This window comes from Capra hircus, chromosome 5 (genome assembly GCF_001704415.2).
Source record: "Capra hircus breed San Clemente chromosome 5, ASM170441v1, whole genome shotgun sequence".
NCBI lineage: Eukaryota > Metazoa > Chordata > Mammalia > Artiodactyla > Bovidae > Capra > Capra hircus.
This window is the reverse complement of record NC_030812.1, coordinates 74,171,549-74,189,011: the sequence shown is the minus strand read 5'-3', so window position 1 is coordinate 74,189,011 and position 17,463 is coordinate 74,171,549. Positions and strand designations below refer to the sequence as shown.

Below are 17,463 nucleotides of genomic sequence, written 5' to 3'. Positions count from 1 at the left end.
CAGCCTGCTACTGGAGAGGGGATCTGACTGCTGTCTCAGGCCCTCAGAGAAGGTGTAAAACGGTGGATCAGACAGGACTTGGGGGGAGTCCTCAGACTTGCATCCCGTACCATGAGAGGGGTACCTTAGGGGTGATGGGAACACAGAGCGAGGGGCGTAGGGTGGTAGGGGGAACTGGTGGGGTCTCCATCAACCTTCAGCTCATTTTAGTTACAACAAGGGCTCAGCTGCTTAAGTAAATGAAAAGAAATCCCCAATATTACAAGTGAGGATTAAAGGTGACCTCATATCTTATCTCCCACCTCCTGAAGGAGAGGAGTAGTGGAGGCGTGGTGTAGGAGGGTGGGGGTCCCCCAGCAGTGAGAACAAGCTGGTGATGGTCAAAGCAGTAGGACCAGGGAGGGGTGAGCGCCTCCTGGGTGAGCTGAGGCCAGGGGAAAGGACCCTTCCAGGACCCTGGGGCACCAAGACTCTCCTGAGGAAATTTCTGGGATTGCTCACTTTTCCCTCGCCAGCTGCAGGGTTCCCAGGGCTGGTGTGGATGGTGCTTCTGAGACTGTGCTTGAGGTTTCTCGCATTTGCCTGGGTGCCTGCAGTTCCCCCCATTGCCGTCCCCTTACATCGGTCGAGTTCAGAGCTGGCACAGGTCAGGCAGGCAGTACCTCCCTGCTGGATGCCGGCGCACTCCCTCCAGGGGAGGCAGGGTTACTAGCTTCCTAGGAATTGGTCTACTGCTCCAGAGAATTCTGAGTCAAGAGAAAGTTTGGCAGAGGTTGGCCAACAGTGAGGGAGGGGGAAGCCTGGAGCATCGTACCCTGAAATGGGTTGAATGGGGGCACAGACATTGTGGGAGTGCCAGCCGCTATCACAGGCAGTGCCCAGCATTGGTCTGTCTGTGCTGTGGACCCAGAGTGGGGCCTTGGCAGCTTCATGAGCCTCAGTTTCCCCACCTGGTAACCAAGCAGTTAACCTTGACAATCCCTGAAGAACTTTATCATGGTTGACATTCCTGAGTCTAGAATTCTAAGATATGGTTATTTCTCCTGTGCCTCCCCCAAGCCAAGCTCTGGGTAGAGTCCTGGGGTACCCAGGGGATCACGAGACTGTACACCTGTCTTCTCTCTGTTCCAGCCAGGAGAGCCAGGAGTTAGGTATGGTCAGCCAGAGGGCATGGCCCGCATAGGTGCCAGTCTGGTCTCCTTACAGGGCATAGGCTGGGCACTCAGGGGTCACGGGGATTCTGAGGGGCTGGAGGGGTGCTGTGGGACAGGAGTCAGCAGTCACAGTGGAACTGTAAGCTCCAGAAGTCTGGGAAACCCCTTGTCTTCTCTCCTCTGAGGAGCTGGACTGACCCTTATAGGAGCCCTCTGAGAGGGTTAGACACCTGCCTGAGGACACACAGCAGCCTGGCCATAGACTCAGATGTACAGGCTCCCAGTCCCTCCTCATCTGTTCTTCTGGGCAGCCCACAGCCCTCCCAGATGTCCTTCCCAGGCCCCGCCCCTCCTCGTCACCTTTCTCTGTCCCACCAGGGTCTATGGCTGCAGTCGCCAGGAGCCCGTGGTGGAGGTCCTAGCCTCAGGTGCCATCATGGCAGTGGTCTGGAAGAAGGGCCTTCACAGCTACTACGACCCCTTCGTGCTCTCCGTGCAGCCTGTGACCTTCCAGGGTGAGGGGTCAGGAGTCCTTCGGGGAGGAGAGGGGCTCAGCGGCAGAAGCCACGGGTGTTCCTTGGGCTTGCCTTCCCCTTCTTTGCTCTGGTTGGAGATGGGATGGGGGAGGGAAGGTTCTGGAAGCCTCTCTGCTCTCCAAACTCACACCCACCCCTCTGAGCCCCTTTATCTCTCTCTGTTCTGGCTCCACCACCCCTGCCCCTGCCCCACCGATGCTTCCTCCCTCCTCCTCACCTCATCCTCTCTCCTGCCCTCTTGCAGACAACTTGCCTCTTTGCCTCCTCTCTCTTCTCTCCCTCCTTGGCTGTCTCCTCTCCCGGTCCCCTCCCCTGCCCCTCCTCCCTCTGTGCGCACCCTGGCTGAGCGTGGAGAGTGGGGTCCCCCAGACGACCCTCTCACACTAAAGGTCAGCACATTTGTCCCTAGAGATGGCAGGGGAAGGGTGTTCAGAGGCGGGCGATTCATGGGAAAGGGTGCCCGGGCTGCCCCTCTGAGCCTTCCCCAGTCTCTCCTGCTTCCGAATCCCCCTCCACCACCCGCCTTCTCAGGAAGAGCAGGCCCCACCCTTCATGCCTCCTGACTGTCATCATCACCATCAATTATCATCGATCAGCTGCCTCTGGGCAGACAAAGCAAAACTTGAAGTTTCCCGGGCTCCGTGGAGGGAGGGTTACGCCGAGGACACAGGGCCTGCCCCCTTTCCCTTCCTCTGCCACTTGCCCTCCCTCCCCTGGTTCCACCCTCTTGGTCTCCTGTTGGTCACCCAGATCCACAGGTGACCCTCTGGGAGTCTCTGGGGTTGAAGAAGTGCCACAGTCGGCCCGTTCTCATGGGCGTCTCTGATACAGCTCGATGGGGAGGGGAAGGAGGGCTTTAGGGACCCTGGCTCCATGGGAGGTGTCAGGGCAGCTGAGGACACAGCTGCTCCCCATCCCTCGCCCTCTCACTGTGTGACCTCATCCAAGTTGCTCCTTTTCTCTGAACCTCATCATCTTTGAAAAGGGGCATGGTTCTTTCTCCCCAGTCCCTGTAACCGTGAGGCTGGCGCAGCAGTGAACACGTTCAGTAAACGATCAAGGGCTGCACAGCTGATGTCAGTAGCGAACGTTTATTGAGCATTTACTACATGCCATGTCTGTGTAATCTGCTCAACTACCCTATGAAGTATGTAGTTTTATTGTCCCCATTTCACAGAGGGAGAAACTGAGGCCCAAGTTCATGCATTCACAGTCTTTAGGCGGTACTGTTTAGTGGCAGTCAGGGTGGTGGGGTTTCAGCTGCCCCCCACCTGCTGGCAGGTGCAGTGGGGCGGGGCTGAGGAATCCTCTGTAACTTCTGTTCTCTGGGCCCAGCCTGCGAGGTGAACCTGACCCTGGAGGGCCGGCTGGAGCCGCAGGGTGTCCTCAGCACACCGTACTTCCCCAGCTACTACTCACCCAGCACCCACTGCTCCTGGCACCTGACGGTGAGCCCACCTACCCTCTGCCCACAGCACCCTATAGACCTCCAGGGACCCCAGCTGGGAGGGGAGCAGTGTTCTGCCTCTGACCCAGGCTGCCCCCTGGGTACTAGTCCCTCTGGGGTGGGTGGGATGGGTCCCTTGGCCATGGCGACACTTGATGGTTGAGTGACTGACAGACCTCAGCCCCAGCCAGCGCTCTATGTTGGCAGGCCTCCTTCCTGCTTTGTGCTCCTGGGAGATGGGGCCATCAGTGCCGCCACAGCCCGTGGGCCCCCTAGTGACCGGCTCCTCTGTCCTAGGTGCCCTCTCTGGACTACGGCTTGGCCCTCTGGTTTGACGCCTACGCCCTGCGGAGGCAGAAATACGACACGCCATGCACCCAGGGCCAGTGGACCATCCAAAACAGAAGGTACCCACCCCCTGGACCCCCTCCCTTTCTCTGCAGGTGACCTCCCTTGGGAGCTCAAGTGTGGAATCTCAGAGGGGCATCATGGGAAGAGAGCATAGGTGGGGCTGGTCAGCCTGTTGCCTTACTCTTGACCCCTGTCCAGCTCCAGCCCCAGCCTCGCCTCCTGCCACTCAGAGGTCTCAGACACACATTTGTCATCAGTCACCTTGGATGCTGATCCTCGTTAGAGTGAAATGGTTTCATTGTTGTAGGTACTGTCACCCCACTGCCTGGCACCCCGAATCCTTAAATGAGATGATGCAGAGTCATAGGACTCAGCAGTGCTGGGGCACCTTTCCTAAATCCACCCCAGTGCATTCCCTTATCCTGCCCCGCATTGTTGGTCAAAATAAAGCAGTTTCTGGGCCTCAACACTGCTTAGCCTGAGTCCACGCGACTTCTGCTAACCTGACCACTCTCCGAAGCCACCTGAGTCACCCACATCCCTCGTGGGATGCCGGTCCTGCTCTCTGTCCTACCCGTGGCCCCCTGGTGACAGAGTTCCTGAGGAAGAATTGAGTCCTTTGGAGAGGTGGGCAGGACGTGGCAGAGCCAGGCCATCCTCTGGTCAGCATGAATGCAGTTTGATCAGTAGGATGAGGGGGGCTGGCCCCCTGAGGGCCACAGGTGGTCCTGGCAGTCTCAGAGGAGTGGGGTGGGTGGGGAAGTGGGAAATGCAGACATTGCAGGTGAGTTTCCCCTGGTTTGGAGAGAGACAGTGGACTGGGGCCTTCAGGGAGGGGATGTGTACAATGGGAGGGGCTCTGTGTCTAAATACTGTGCGGGAGCGCCCCGTAGCGGGAGAGGATGGCTCAGGCACGGGTCATCACCGGGAGGGGGTGAGGCGGGAGGGGAGTAGGAGGCACAAAGGGCAGCAACAGAGCACCTTGGCATGGCACCATTGTTGCAAGGGTGGGGCAGAGGCTTGGGGAGAGAGAAGGGGTCTCCAAGTAGCCTCGCAGAACTAGGGAACCCCCTCCCCACCTGGGGGCCAAGAATGCCCAAGAGAAGATTCTACATCTCATCTCAGGTTGGCCTTCTGCTCTTCCTTCCAACCCTGAGGTCCTAGCGGTCTATGAGAGGCTGGGATTCTAATGTGCAAGGTTCCTGATTTCTTTGTTTCATGGATTTTCAGTATCAAAGATTCCAATACATTAAAATTGGAAAGTTCTGGGACTCTGGAATTCTTGGATTCTGGGGGTAGTGTTCATGTTCACCCACGCTTGGGTTTTGCTTATTGGTTGATCCTATTGAAAAGCATCGGCCAGGCAAAGGGGGACAGGGATTTGACTACACTCGTTGACTCGTCACCATCCTTTCCAGGGATTTGGGAAGCTGTCAGGGACTGTGATTAAAAGGGAAAAGAAGACATGCCAACAATGTGAGTTTGGGCCTGTGCTATTTGGGGGTGATGTCAGGTGGTGTGACTCTGGCCCTGTGCTTTTTGGAGAGCAGAAGGCATCTTGTCCCACAGGCCCCAGCATGTGGGTGGCCTTTCTGGGCATGACTGCCTTGATCTTGCATGGAGCTCCATGAGGGCCCTCCGCATCAGCTTGGGGCCATGCAGACTGAGGATGACTGGGCTGACCCCCAGCTCAGCATCGGGAGCCCACAGGGTGACCTTGAGAGTGGCCCTTGATTCATCGCCTCCGAATGAGGTTAATACCTTTTCCTGTTGCCTTCTCAGCCCTAGAGGTGAATCTGACATCTCAAAGAGGAGCTAGGAAGACAGAAGGGCCCTGGGTCTGATGCTTCTTCACGTACCTCCCACCCCCAAGGCTATTCCATGGGCTGGGAGGTGGGCCCTGGCATCAGGTGCCCCATTCTGCCTGCTTGGTGTTCAGCACAGGGCCTCAGTTCACTGGCCTGACAGCCTATGATGTCAGCAGTATCATCATTCCATTTCCCAGAGAAGGAAACCAAGGCTCAGTGGGATTAAGTGGTACCCAGATGGGTCCAGAGTCAGGGCCCCTCTCCCATGCACACAATGGGAACAGCGGGACACACAGTGGTCCACGCCGTGCTCCCCCGGAGGGCCTCCTGTCTGCCTCCCTGACGCAGCCAGGAGGGTTGGGCAGAGGTGGGGGCCCTAGGTGGTAGGACTTCATGAGTTGCCCTTGAGTTTCCAGGGGGGACCACAGATGGGGAGAGTCTTCATCAAAAGGAATGATGCTGCAATGGCGAAATTTCAGGCACTGTGGCAGAATCTACCAAAATTGGAGGAGTCTCACCCACCCTAGTGTCTCAAAGCACCGTTGAGCTACAGAAAAGTGGGCTGGGCTAGCCATTGAACCCTATCTTTACCCATTGTACAGGTGGGAAAACTGAGGCCAAGGGAGGACTAAGGACTTGTCCTTTTATTATTAATTTTATTTATTTATTTTTGGCTGTGCTGGGTCTTCCTGTGACTTTCTCTAGTTGTGGCACACTGACTTCTCTTGTGGCCCGTGGGATCTTAGTTCCTTGATCAGAGATCAAACCCACATCCTCTCCATTGGAAGGCAGGTTCTTAGCCACTGGACCACCAGGGAAGTCCCTGGCCTCTTGTCCTTGTCTCTTTGTCTTGAAGTGGCAGGTGGGGTGGGGAGGTGAAGCCCGACAGGGCCTGGCGCTCCCACCCCCCTCTCTCTTCTGAAGCCTCGTCCACCTTGGCCGTTGACAGAGGGGAGACTGGGGTGATTAAAGATGTGCTCAGGGAAGCCTGTCCACCTGGTTTTGCATGTAACTCTGGGTACATCCCGTTCCTTATCTATAAAACAAGAGTTAGGCCAGCCCAAGGCCGTAACTTTTTATTATTTACCCATCAGAAAGATGTCTCCCAGTAAGTTGTGTTTATTAGTTCCTAATGAAATGTCATTCCAAGTTGGGCTGGAGAGGTAGAAAGAGTTTAGCTATTGAAACAAGAAAGCAGGATTCAAGTCCTGGCTCCCCTCCTTCTATTTGGCAAGGACTCACCTTTCTCAGCCTCAAGTAGCCCATTTGAAAAATGGGCATGAAGCAGACCTCCCATCCAGGGAAGAGTAACTGAAATGATGGCTAGAGGATGCTGGCTCCTGTAGGCTGGGATAAAGCCCAGTTCAAGAAGGCACCAACCATACATTCAGGACTGGCTCCTGACTCTGCACCAGGCAGGCCCTGAGCTCGGGTGCCGTTTCCTTCATCCTCAGCAACCTGGAGAGGGAGCTGGCCCCACGCTGCCTTCATAGACCTATGAGGGGCCGAGGCACAGAGAAGCAAAGGCATTCCCACAAAATCACCCGGCTTATAACTAGAGAAAACAGAGTTGAGCAGTAAGATCCAGAGCATGCATGAGGGCGTGTGGGCCTGTGAGCGTGTGTCTGTGAGAGTATGCGCACACACACTTGTGCAGTCTTCCCTCAGAGCCTTGGGGCAGCCGTGTCAGCTGTTCCCTCCCATGGTCAGGCGCCCTTCTAAGGGGACTGACCGCTGCTCTGTCTCTCACCACCTCTGAGAGCCACCTGGGAAGTCCCAGCTCTGTCTTCGCAGACCTTTGTAAGGATCAGGGTCCCTAGGAGAGACTCGCGGCCCCCTGCCCCTAGGCTCCTGCCCGCGTCTGAGTGCAAAAGGGGAGGCAGAAGTGTACCTCCAGATTGCAAGCACTGGGCAAACCGTTTCCTCTAGTTCTGATCTTTTTTGATAACCATCAGCCCATGTAGTTGCTGGGAAATTCTTTGAATAAGCATTTGTTGGAAAATCTGCTTGTGTGGGTGGCAGAGACATGAGAGGTCTGGGGAAGGGTGTAGATTTCCAGGCACAGGATCTGTAGGGAGGGGGATGCACAGAATGGCCACTGACGAGGAGTGACAGAGGGTAGGTTGGGGGAGAGGGGGTCTCAACCCCTCAGTGCCAGCATGGTGATGAGGAGAGGCTGGCTGGGCTCCCTCCATTGGCGAGGCATCCTTGGGCATGTCACCTTCCTCCTCTGAGCCCTTACTGCCTTCCTCCCACCTCCCTCTTTCCTCCCCAGTTTCTCCCTGGCCTAGGCCTCATGCCCTTTGAGTGGCCTGGATGCAGGGGAGGGAGCTGACCTCGTGAGATCCGGCCAGCTGTGGCTGGGTTTCACAGAACCAGCTCTGACGGGGCGTCAATACAGCACAGGCTTCCCCCTTTCCGGGAACCTGCCTCCTGCCAGCTTCCTCCCCTGTGATGTCACTTTTCTTGTGATCTGCCCAACCATTTCCACCTCGCTGATGGTGACAGGCAGAGTCACTGGCTCCTTAAGCCTGCTGGAGCCCCTCAGGCTGGGCCTAGATATGGGGTAGCCCTTCTGGTCTCCAGAGCCCCTGGGTGGCCACAGAGGCTCCCCGGGCACTGCTGGGGGCCCGGCAATGTGGAAGGAGGAGCTACTGTCCTCAGTGAGCTCACAGCCCAACGACGTCAGCAGCTAGTTTTCAAAGAAATCCCTTCTCATTCACGTCATAAAACATCCTACGGGGAGCTAGCACCCCGTCTTACTACAGACATGGAAACAGAAGCTTGCTGAGGTTGGGCGAGATGCCCAAGGTCACACAGCCTCAGCCTCAGCTCTGCAGCTTCAGGTCCAGTGCTCTGGCCACGTGAGACACTGCTGACCTCCCTTTTTCCGTGCTCGCCTTCTCTGACTCTCTTTCCCATTTAGCCTGTGTTGAGGGAAGGGAACATCTGTGTGTGTGTATTCATCCATCTATCCACTCACCCACCTTCAGTCCTTCATCTCCCGTCAGCCCTTCCTTCCTTCCATCCATCCATCCATCAGCACACCAACCCACCCTTCCTTCTTTCCATCTACCCACCCTTCTGTCCGTCCACCATCCAATCTTTCTTGAACTCCTTGAGTTCAGCTAGAGATGCTGATATGCAAGGTTGACCAGATCCCTGCTTACTGTCTGTGTGAGGCAAGAAGCAAAATTCCCCACATTCAGAGAAAGCAAGGCAGGCATGAGTGCAAAAAATGGTGCCTTCAGACCCCGAGCAATTTGTAGCTGAGATGAGAGGTGGGCTCCACAGTCTTAAGACTTTTGGCACGCCTTGGAGAGGGTGTATGGGGGTGGGGGCAGCATTTGATAGATGAAGAGGGATTGGAGAGTCAGGGGATTTAAACCCTCTCCCAGAAGGCACTGCAGTAAGAACCAGAAACGAAAATGTGCAAAGAGGCCAAGCCAGTGTGTAGTTCCATAAGCTGGGCTGCTGTGGGGGAGAGGGAGCAAGGGAGGGAGGAACCGCCTTAGCTGGACTATACATGCCCTGGCTAATTCAGGCAGCCTCTGATTACTTCCAGCCAATGTTTCTGGGGTGTATTTTTCAGAAGCAAGAATCTAGGCCGTTATGTGAAATTAGCTGGCACGTGCATTTTTTAAAAGGTTTTTAACACTGCATAGGCTAAATAGATCCTCTTTCGATTGAGTAATTTAGCCTGCGTCGCCAGATTTCAGCCTCTGCCTTGAATTATTTTGTTCGTGTTGCTAACGAAGAGCCTTGCCCCAAATGTCCTTAGAGCCTCTGGCCACGGCGACCACGCAGCCCTCAAATTCTTATAAATATAACGTTTCCCTTCCCTCTAACCCAGCTCTGATTCTGTGTCTGTCCACGGTGAGCATGTGGGGACAATGCCCCAGGCCCCTGAACCTGAAGTATGTTCAGGATGCCCCTGATTTCTCATTTCCTCTTGCTCAGTATCTCCCAACCCCCAGATTCCCTATCCACTCCCCAGGACCAGTCTCTGGGGAGAGTAATCCTTGATAACTTTAACTAAAATACTTTAAAAACAAATGGACAATCCCCACGCCATCCCCGCCTTGTTTCCTTAGCTTTGAAAGGATAAGAACCAGGTTTGCTCGGGACGCCCCCTGGTGGCACCTCATCCCTCTCGGGTCCCCCTGGGCTGTACTGCCCTGGTTCTCAAAAATTTCCATTTCAGAATCCTCTACACTCTTAAAAATTATTGAGCAACCCAGAGAGTTATATGCCTCGTATAAAAACTATATTTGTAATCTATATGTACAGTAGTAGAAATGAAAACTTAAAACATTTAAACATATGTATCAATTCATTTAAAAGAAAAAACCATTACATTTTAACATAAAGAAAATGAATTATATTTTCCAAAACTAAAAACATTTGGTGAAGAAAAAATCCTCATTTTATGTTTTTGCAACTTTATTTAGTAATTGGATTAATAGACCAGGACTGAATCCCCACACCTGCTTCTTCATTCAGTGGGTTACAGTATCATATATCCCGTAGTCTCTGGAAAATTTTGCTGTATTCTTACATGGGGGCTTCCCTGGTGTCTCAGACAGTAAGGAATCCGCCTGCAATGCAGGAGACCCAGGTTTGATCTCTGGGTCAGGAAGATCCCTTGGAGAAGGGAATGGCTAACCACGCCAGTATTCTTGTCTGGAGAATCCCATGAGTGGAGGAGCCTGGTGGGCTTCAGTCCACAGGGTCACAGAGAGTCGGGCACAACTGAGTGACGGAACACACACGAACATCCTTACATAGTCTCTGGAAAATTCTACTTTATCCTTGTGGAGAATGAGAGTGAAAAAAGCAAATGATACCTGAGAATTATTATAAAAATAATTTTCTCTTTGAACCTCCAAGGGTCCCCAGGCCACATTTTGAGAACTGTTCATTGGCATAGGGGCAAGAATATGGTTCCCGTAGCCAGACAGTATGGCCAGGTCTGAGGGGGGCCATAGGGGACATGAGGGCTCAGCCTCTGGAGCTCATGTGGCCTGAGGGTCAGGGTGCCCACCTCCCCGTAGAGCAGGCCAGGTGGGGCCTTCTGGGCCCTGAGGAGGCTGGATTCTTGCCTACCTTCGCATTTCCCTTGCTGAGCCTCTTCTGAAAAACGGGATGAGAACAATTCCTGCTTATAGGGTGGAGCTGCTGTGACCTCAAAATCGCCATGCAATGAGGCCTCCAACTATTACTGAACCAGTAAGTGCTTGCCATGTTCTAGGAGTTATGAGGAAGCCTCTGACCCCTGGGAGTCAGGGGGCCTGCAGTGTGGGCTGCTGCACCTGCTGTGAGATGTTCTCACCGTGCTTTGGGGCACTCTCACTTGCTCTCCTGACTTCCTCTTACCTTCTCTGCTAGTGTCATTTTCACTTCTCCCTGCAGACTTTTCCACCCATATTCTGGGTGCTTCTCTCATCTGTACAGGCATTCCCTATAGGGGCGGGCATTCCTAGGATCTGATGGGGCTGACCCATCTGTTCCGTGAGGGTGTCCTGCCTGGGAAGGCAGAGTACCCTGGGTTGCTCTCTGTGGTGGGTCCTGCCACTCTGGGGGTGTGGCTGCACCTTCCATGAAAGCATGTCCACTTGCTCTGTGAGGCGAGCTGGGACCAATGCTGTGTGGGAAAAGCCCCCTTTTCCCCCTGCCCTGGAGTTGGGAGGATTCCTACCTGCTCCCCAGGGGGTGGGATTCCACCTTTCCGTGGAGGTCTCCCACCTGTTCTGTGGTAACAAAATCATCATCCGTGAGGGTTGGGGGGCCAGCAGGGATATGAGTGTGTTCCCATGGTTGGGGGATGGTCCCACCTGGGTGTGGCCATGCTTGAGAAGGTGCTGCCCATCACCTGTTGGTCCTGGAGCTGCACTGGTGTCCTCTTGTGTCCAGAGAGCCACAGGGAAGCCCCCAGGGCTATGGAGACTTCTCGGTGGGAGGCACGGGCTTGAATGGAGAGCATGGCTGTCTTCTTGCCCCACTCTGAGTACAGTAGCAACGTCCCTTCTCGCCTATGGAGAGTAGACCAGTAAAGGAATTTTCCTTCCACTGACACATTGGAGTCTTTTGTCAGGTCAACAGAGATGAGAATTTCCCTTGTTTTACAAGTGAGGAAAGTGAGATTCAGAGAAGGGCTCTGACCTGCTAGAATCTCACCGCTCCTAGGTGACTGGGACTAGAATCCAGATGATAAATTTTATCCTGCCGGCAATGGGGAGGCATCGAAGGCTTCTGAGCGGGGCAGTGACCCTGCCAGGCTGCTTTCTGGATGACTGTGGGGGTGAGTGGTCACCCAGGGGAGAAACCAAGACAGAAGGGGTGGGGGGGCCCGGGGTGCAGCTACCCTTTCTTCCCCAGCTGCCCTGTCCTTGCTCTGTCTGTGCACCGGGACCCAGGCTGTCCCGTGCCTTGGACCAGCCCGTGTAGCCCGCAGTCTGTCTCTGGTCCCCCCTAGGCTGTGTGGCCTGCGCACCCTGCAGCCCTACGCTGAGAGGATCCCCGTGGTGGCCAGCGCTGGCATCACCATCAACTTCACATCCCAGATCTCCCTCACCGGGCCCGGCGTGCAGGTGCACTATAGCCTGTACAACCAGTCAGATCGTGAGTGTGAGCAGATCGGGGAGTGGGGGGACCCCAAAGCCCCTTCAGCTTCTCCCTGCTTCTTAGCCCTCCCTGGAAGCACCTAGAGGCTAGTCTAAAGGAGTGTTGTGTGTGTGTGTGTGTTCACTCGTGTGCCCACATGTGTGCATGAGCATAGGCAGCTTTGTGTGTGCCCACATGTGCAAGGCACTCACAGGTGTTTATGAGGTATGTACACTCATACATACCCGAGTGTGTGCTGTGTGCATGTCCCCAGACGTGTGTGTCCTCATGGACCATGTACACAGCCACATGGGCACACATGTGAGCACACAGGTGTGGTGTGTCTGCACGTGTTTTCATAATGATGTGTGTCCTGATGGTGCCCTCCCCATCCAGCCTGCCCTGGAGAGTTCCTCTGCTCCGTGAACGGACTCTGTGTGCCCACCTGTGATGGGGTCAAGGATTGCCCCAACGGCCTGGATGAGAGAAACTGTGGTGAGCAGCTCACCCACTCGGTCCCTCCTCTCTCCCCACCTCTGTGCTGCTGGGCTGCGCCTATCGTTTCGAGATCTCCCAGTGGGCAGCTCCCATTATCAGCATTCAGGAAACTCCCTCGCTGTGTTGAGATGCAGGGTGGACGCACAGGATGGGCAAGTGTCCTCTCCAGGGTTTCCCCGTGGGGCAGTGGCAGAGACAAACGGGGACCCAGGTATGCTGCTTCCCAGCTCATGGCTTCTTGCCACCAGGCTATGACCCTAAGCCTTCTGCCCAGGCAGCCATCCGAGAAGGAACAGAGCAGACGAGGGAGGGCAGGCCCAGGAGGAAGAAGGCTTTTAAGCAGGGTTGGGCAGGCTCAGGGTGGCCAAAGAGAGGACACTGCATCTGCCTCTTTTGAGCAGGACCCTCCACTGCAGGGGTTCAGACTGGAGCTGCTGACTCTTCCTGGGGCTATGCTCACTGCCACTCAACCCTGGCAGAAGGGGATCAGAAGGGGCTTCTGATGGTCCCCAAGTCAGGATTCTCTTGGAATAATAACTCTGCCTCTGAATCCTGGCTTCTGGCCCCCAGAGTCACCATCACAGCAGCCTGCATCCCATCAAAGCCTATATATGTGGGAGGGAAGTAGGAGGGAGTGGGGATGTGCCTGCCTCTGGACTGATCCTGCCTTCATGCTGAGGAAGGCACCTCATATTTGGAACCAGAACATCTGGCTTCAAGTTCTCGCTCAGCCAGGTGACCTCAGACAAGTCACTTTGTTTCCGTTTTTCCACCAGTGAAATGGAGTATCTCACCGGGTTGCTGTGAGACTCAGGTGCAAAGTAGCTGAGAAAGAGATTTGTGATCATAACTTGCGACACCACGCATGGTCTCCAGGCAACACAAAGTCCCAGCCTGGTGCCTCTGGCTTCCTCCCACTTGCCCCTCCTCTGTGTCCTCACAGTCTGCAGAGCCACATTCCAGTGCCAGGAGGACAGCACGTGCATCCCCCTGTCCAGGGTCTGTGACCGGCAGCCCGACTGTCTCAACGGGAGTGACGAAGAGCAATGCCAGGAAGGTAGGGCAGGGTATGACTAGGTATCTAGAGGGAAACCAAAGAATGGGCTCAGCCAGACAGCCTGGCCCTTCTCCATGCTTCTTCCACAAAGGTTTCTGCCCTCTTGTCCAAATACTTACCAGCCCATCTATAAGTGTGCCTATATGTCCATCTGTCTACCCATCATCTGTCCATCCATCCATCCGTCTATTCATCCATCCAAATACCCATCCACCCATTCTTCCATCCATCCATCTGTCCGTCCATCCATCTTCTGGTCTCTCCAACCATTTGTCTGTTCGTTGATTCATACATCCACCCACTGATTCATCCATCAGCCTGTCCAACCACCATCTCCCTGTCCACTAAGCCATCAATCTACTCATGTATTGGGTTTATTTGTTTACCCAGTTACCTGTCTGTATGTCCGTTGTTCCATCCTCTGTCCGTGCATCCATGAATGCACAGGTGCGGGCATCCATCCAGGGACCTGACTAGTTGTCTGTCCACTGGCAGTTACATCCACTCATTTATCCATCGAAATAGCTGTGTGTCAGTCTTCTTATCAGACCACGACACTGCACATTTATTGGTCTGCCCAATCTCTTGTCTGAGTCTCCATTGTTTTATCCATCCATCCATCCACCCACCCATCCATCTCTCAGACCATCCAACCTTCACTTGCAGATTGCCCAGTGATATGCAAGGCAGAGTAAGGAAAATGAAATAAAAGGCACCGGAGAAGTGGTCCCCGTCCTCTGGGGATTATCTGATTTAAAAAAAAAAAAAAAGATGGGTCACTCCGGGCCAAAGCCTCTGAGCATCGTGCCCAGTAGCATAGGAAGACTGGAGGGCAAGGAGGGGATGCGGCTGGAACTAGAGAAGGTGGGCTTTGAACTGGGCCTTGAAGAGAAATAAGACTTAAATAGAGGAGGAAAGGAGACCAGGTGAAGACTGGCTGGTGGGGCAGAAAGCTCTTCACAGTGAAGGCAGTGAGGAGCAGGTGGGTGTCTAGGTGGGTGGGGGCCTGGAGAGCTGCCAGTCCAAGGTAGCGTGATGGGAGGGGCATAGCCTTGCTCTTGGGAGCCTTGCTCATCTCAAGGTGGAGGCACAGTTCTGGCTTCAGGTACCATACCTGGGGAAGGCATGACCCTACTGTCAGGAGCCCAGGTCTGAGAGGGGAGACATCACCTTCTCTCAAAACACCAGTCTGAGGGAGCGAGGGGTCAGGAGGGGATTCTCCTCTAGGGAATCCTAAAGGAGCCTCAGGGGACCCTTTAGAATGATCAAGGGACCCCTCTCCAGTCGTCTCCTGGCCTCTTTCAGGCTCCATCTTCCCTGGGCCTTGTTTTGGAGACTCCTTCGGGCTCAGGGACCCACCCTCTGCACCCTGCCCTCCGCCCAATCCTAGGGGTGCCTTGTGGGACCTTCACCTTTCAGTGTGAGGACCGCAGCTGTGTGAAGAAGCCCAACCCGCAGTGTGACGGGCACCCCGACTGCATGGACGGCTCGGACGAGCAGCACTGCGGTGAGCCCTGGGCGCTCCGACAGGCTGGGGTGGGCAGGACACCCTCCACCTGCTGGGCCCACGAGCATGGGGGGCAGGGAGGTGCCCACCCTGGGGGGCTGGAGGGAGAGCTCACTGTCTGTCCATCTGTCTCTTTTTACCCCACTCTGGCCCCTCATGGGGGTCCTGCCCACCTCCCTCTCTCTCGCTCCCTCATTCTCTTTCCCTGGCCCCCTCTGTGTCTTTCCTCTCTCCTCTTCCATGCCTCTCCTGTCCCTGTGTCTCACTGGTTCTCTCCTGCCCCTGCCCCTGCCCCTCCGTCCACCCCTGCCCCTGCCCCTAGACTGTGGCCTTCAGGGCCCCTCGGGCCGCATCGTGGGCGGGGCCGTGTCCTCGGAGGGTGAGTGGCCGTGGCAGGCCAGCCTCCAGGTTCGTGGCCGACACATCTGTGGGGGGGCCCTCATCGCTGACCGCTGGGTGATCACTGCTGCCCACTGCTTCCAGGAGGAAAGGTGAGCCTGGGGACACAGGCCATGAGAGGTGGGTAGGAAGGTGGTGGTGAGGGGGCGGGGGCAGTGTGTCTGAGATCTCAGCAGACAGAGGGGAGGGCTGTGGGAAGCCCCTCAGACTTGCTGTCCCGACACTTGGGTTCAGCCCTGACTTCCAGAACACACTCTGCGCCCTGGGAAAGGCTGCTAACCCCTGCTGAGCTCTGCTTCTGGTGTCTTGCTCTCAGCTGGGCCAGTGAGCCATTCACTTACTCATCCCTCCGTTCAGCGATATCTGTTGTGCTTCCACCATGTGCCAGGGGCTGTGCGAGACACTGGGGTAGAGCTGAGAACAGAATTCCTGCCCTGGTCAGAGGTCGTGACACCCTTCTCCAGGTGTGCCTGTCCCCCACCCCGGGGACGGAGAGATGCAGAGAAGCCCACAAGAAGGGCCATCTCACCCCGCCCACAGATATCCCCCCATCTCCATGGTGGGCTGACAGCTCCCCTCTCCACCTCCAGCCTGATGCCCTGTGCTCCAGACCCAGCCCCCAGCACGGCAGCCCTGGACTCTCTCCCCACACCTCCTCCTCTTTCCTGGGTCTGCACAGTCCAAACCAAAGGCCTGGAGCCCCCCTGGCACCCTTCCTTCTCCCCGACACTCAGCCAGGCCGCAAGCCCTCTCGGTGGTTCGAACGCATCTTCAGCCACTGCCTGTCCATGCTGCCACCATCACCCCTGCGTCACTACAGCAGCCCAGAGTCCAGCTCCCTTCTGCATCCTACGCCTGGGTGCCCAGGTGCCCTTCTGGGTGTGGTCTGACTACCCAGGTTCTTTCACTCCATCCCTGGCTCCCCACTGTCCACAGGGTAGAGAAAGACCTGGATGCTGACCTGGCCTCCAGGGGTCTGCACAGCCCAGTCTCTGCTGATTCTTTCACACTCAACTCCCACCCACTCCTCCTGAGGACCCGCAAATTCCAGGGGTTTCCGAGTTTCTCCATCTATAAAGTGCGCAGAAAACATCTGCCGATGCCTGGCACTGTGCTGGATTTTTTTTTTTTTTTTTTATCCACCGTCTTATTGAATTCCCCCAGGAACATATGAGCCGAAGATGCTATTCCCACTTCACAGATAGGGTGACTGAGGCCTAGAGAGGTACACTCACCTCTAGGAAGGGCTGAAGCTGGGGCTGAAATCCAGGTAGTCAGACTCCAGGGCCAGCACTGAGCACCACACTGCCAGCTGCACGGTCTGCCAGAACAGGGTGGGGATGGGTGTGGGGGACCGGGTCCCAGGTGGGAATGCTGGCTATCACAGGGATCCGGGATGGGATGGGGGAGGCGGCCGCTGAGTGAGTCCCCATCCCGCCCCCAGCATGGCATCCCCGGCGCTGTGGACCGTGTTCCTGGGCAAAGTGTGGCAGAGCTCACGCTGGCCAGGTGAGGTGTCCTTCAAGGTGAGCCGCCTGCTCCTGCACCCGTACCACGAGGAGGACAGCCACGACTACGACGTGGCCCTGCTGCAGCTCGACCACCCCGTGGTGCGCTCGGCCGCCGTGCAGCCCGTCTGCCTGCCTGCCCGCTCCCACTTCTTCGAGCCGGGCCTGCACTGCTGGATCACAGGCTGGGGTGCCCTGCGAGAAGGCGGTGAGCTGGACTGCAGGCAGGGGAGATGGGGTGGCTCTGGCTCGCCTAACTTCTGAGCCTGGAAGGGAGTTGGCGAGGGACCCTGGGGCTCCACTCTTGCTAGTCCTGGATTAAATGGGGTTGTATTTCATAGAAAAAAAAAAAAAAAAGCTTTTACTACAGCCATGGGTTGTCTCCCTGGCCCTTCCCTTCCTTCCAGAAGGGCGCTTCAGTTCAGTTCAGTTCAGTTCAGTTGCTCAGTCGTGTCCGACTCTTTGCGACCCCATAAATTGCAGCATTCCAGGCCTCCCTGTCCATCACCAACGCCCGGAGTTCACTCAAACTCATGCCCATTGAGTCGGTGATGCCACCCAGCCATCTCATCCTCTGTCGTCCCCTTCTCCTGCC

The 17,463-nt window shown here is 55.7% G+C and overlaps 1 protein-coding gene across 6 annotated transcripts in view; it reads left to right on the top strand.

Annotated features, from left to right (window-relative positions):
- The window catches only part of TMPRSS6 (transmembrane protease, serine 6), a 39,668-nt gene that overhangs the window by 19,114 nt on the left and 3,091 nt on the right, over positions 1-17,463 (top strand). For 3 of the 6 annotated variants that reach the window (XM_018048303.1, XM_018048305.1, XM_018048304.1), the window contains 9 exons: positions 1,533-1,669; positions 3,026-3,138; positions 3,435-3,544; positions 11,772-11,917; positions 12,296-12,394; positions 13,341-13,454; positions 14,845-14,961; positions 15,284-15,452; positions 16,805-17,076. In XM_018048303.1, the coding sequence (XP_017903792.1) occupies positions 1,533-1,669; positions 3,026-3,138; positions 3,435-3,544; positions 11,772-11,917; positions 12,296-12,394; positions 13,341-13,454; positions 14,845-14,961; positions 15,284-15,452; positions 16,805-17,076 (1,277 nt within the window). Of the gene's footprint in view, positions 1-1,532; positions 1,670-3,025; positions 3,139-3,434; positions 3,545-11,771; positions 11,924-12,295; positions 12,395-13,340; positions 13,455-14,844; positions 14,962-15,283; positions 15,453-16,804; positions 17,077-17,463 lie in introns of all 6 variants that reach the window. The other 3 variants (XM_018048301.1, XM_018048302.1, XM_018048306.1) reach the window with 1 other exon arrangement.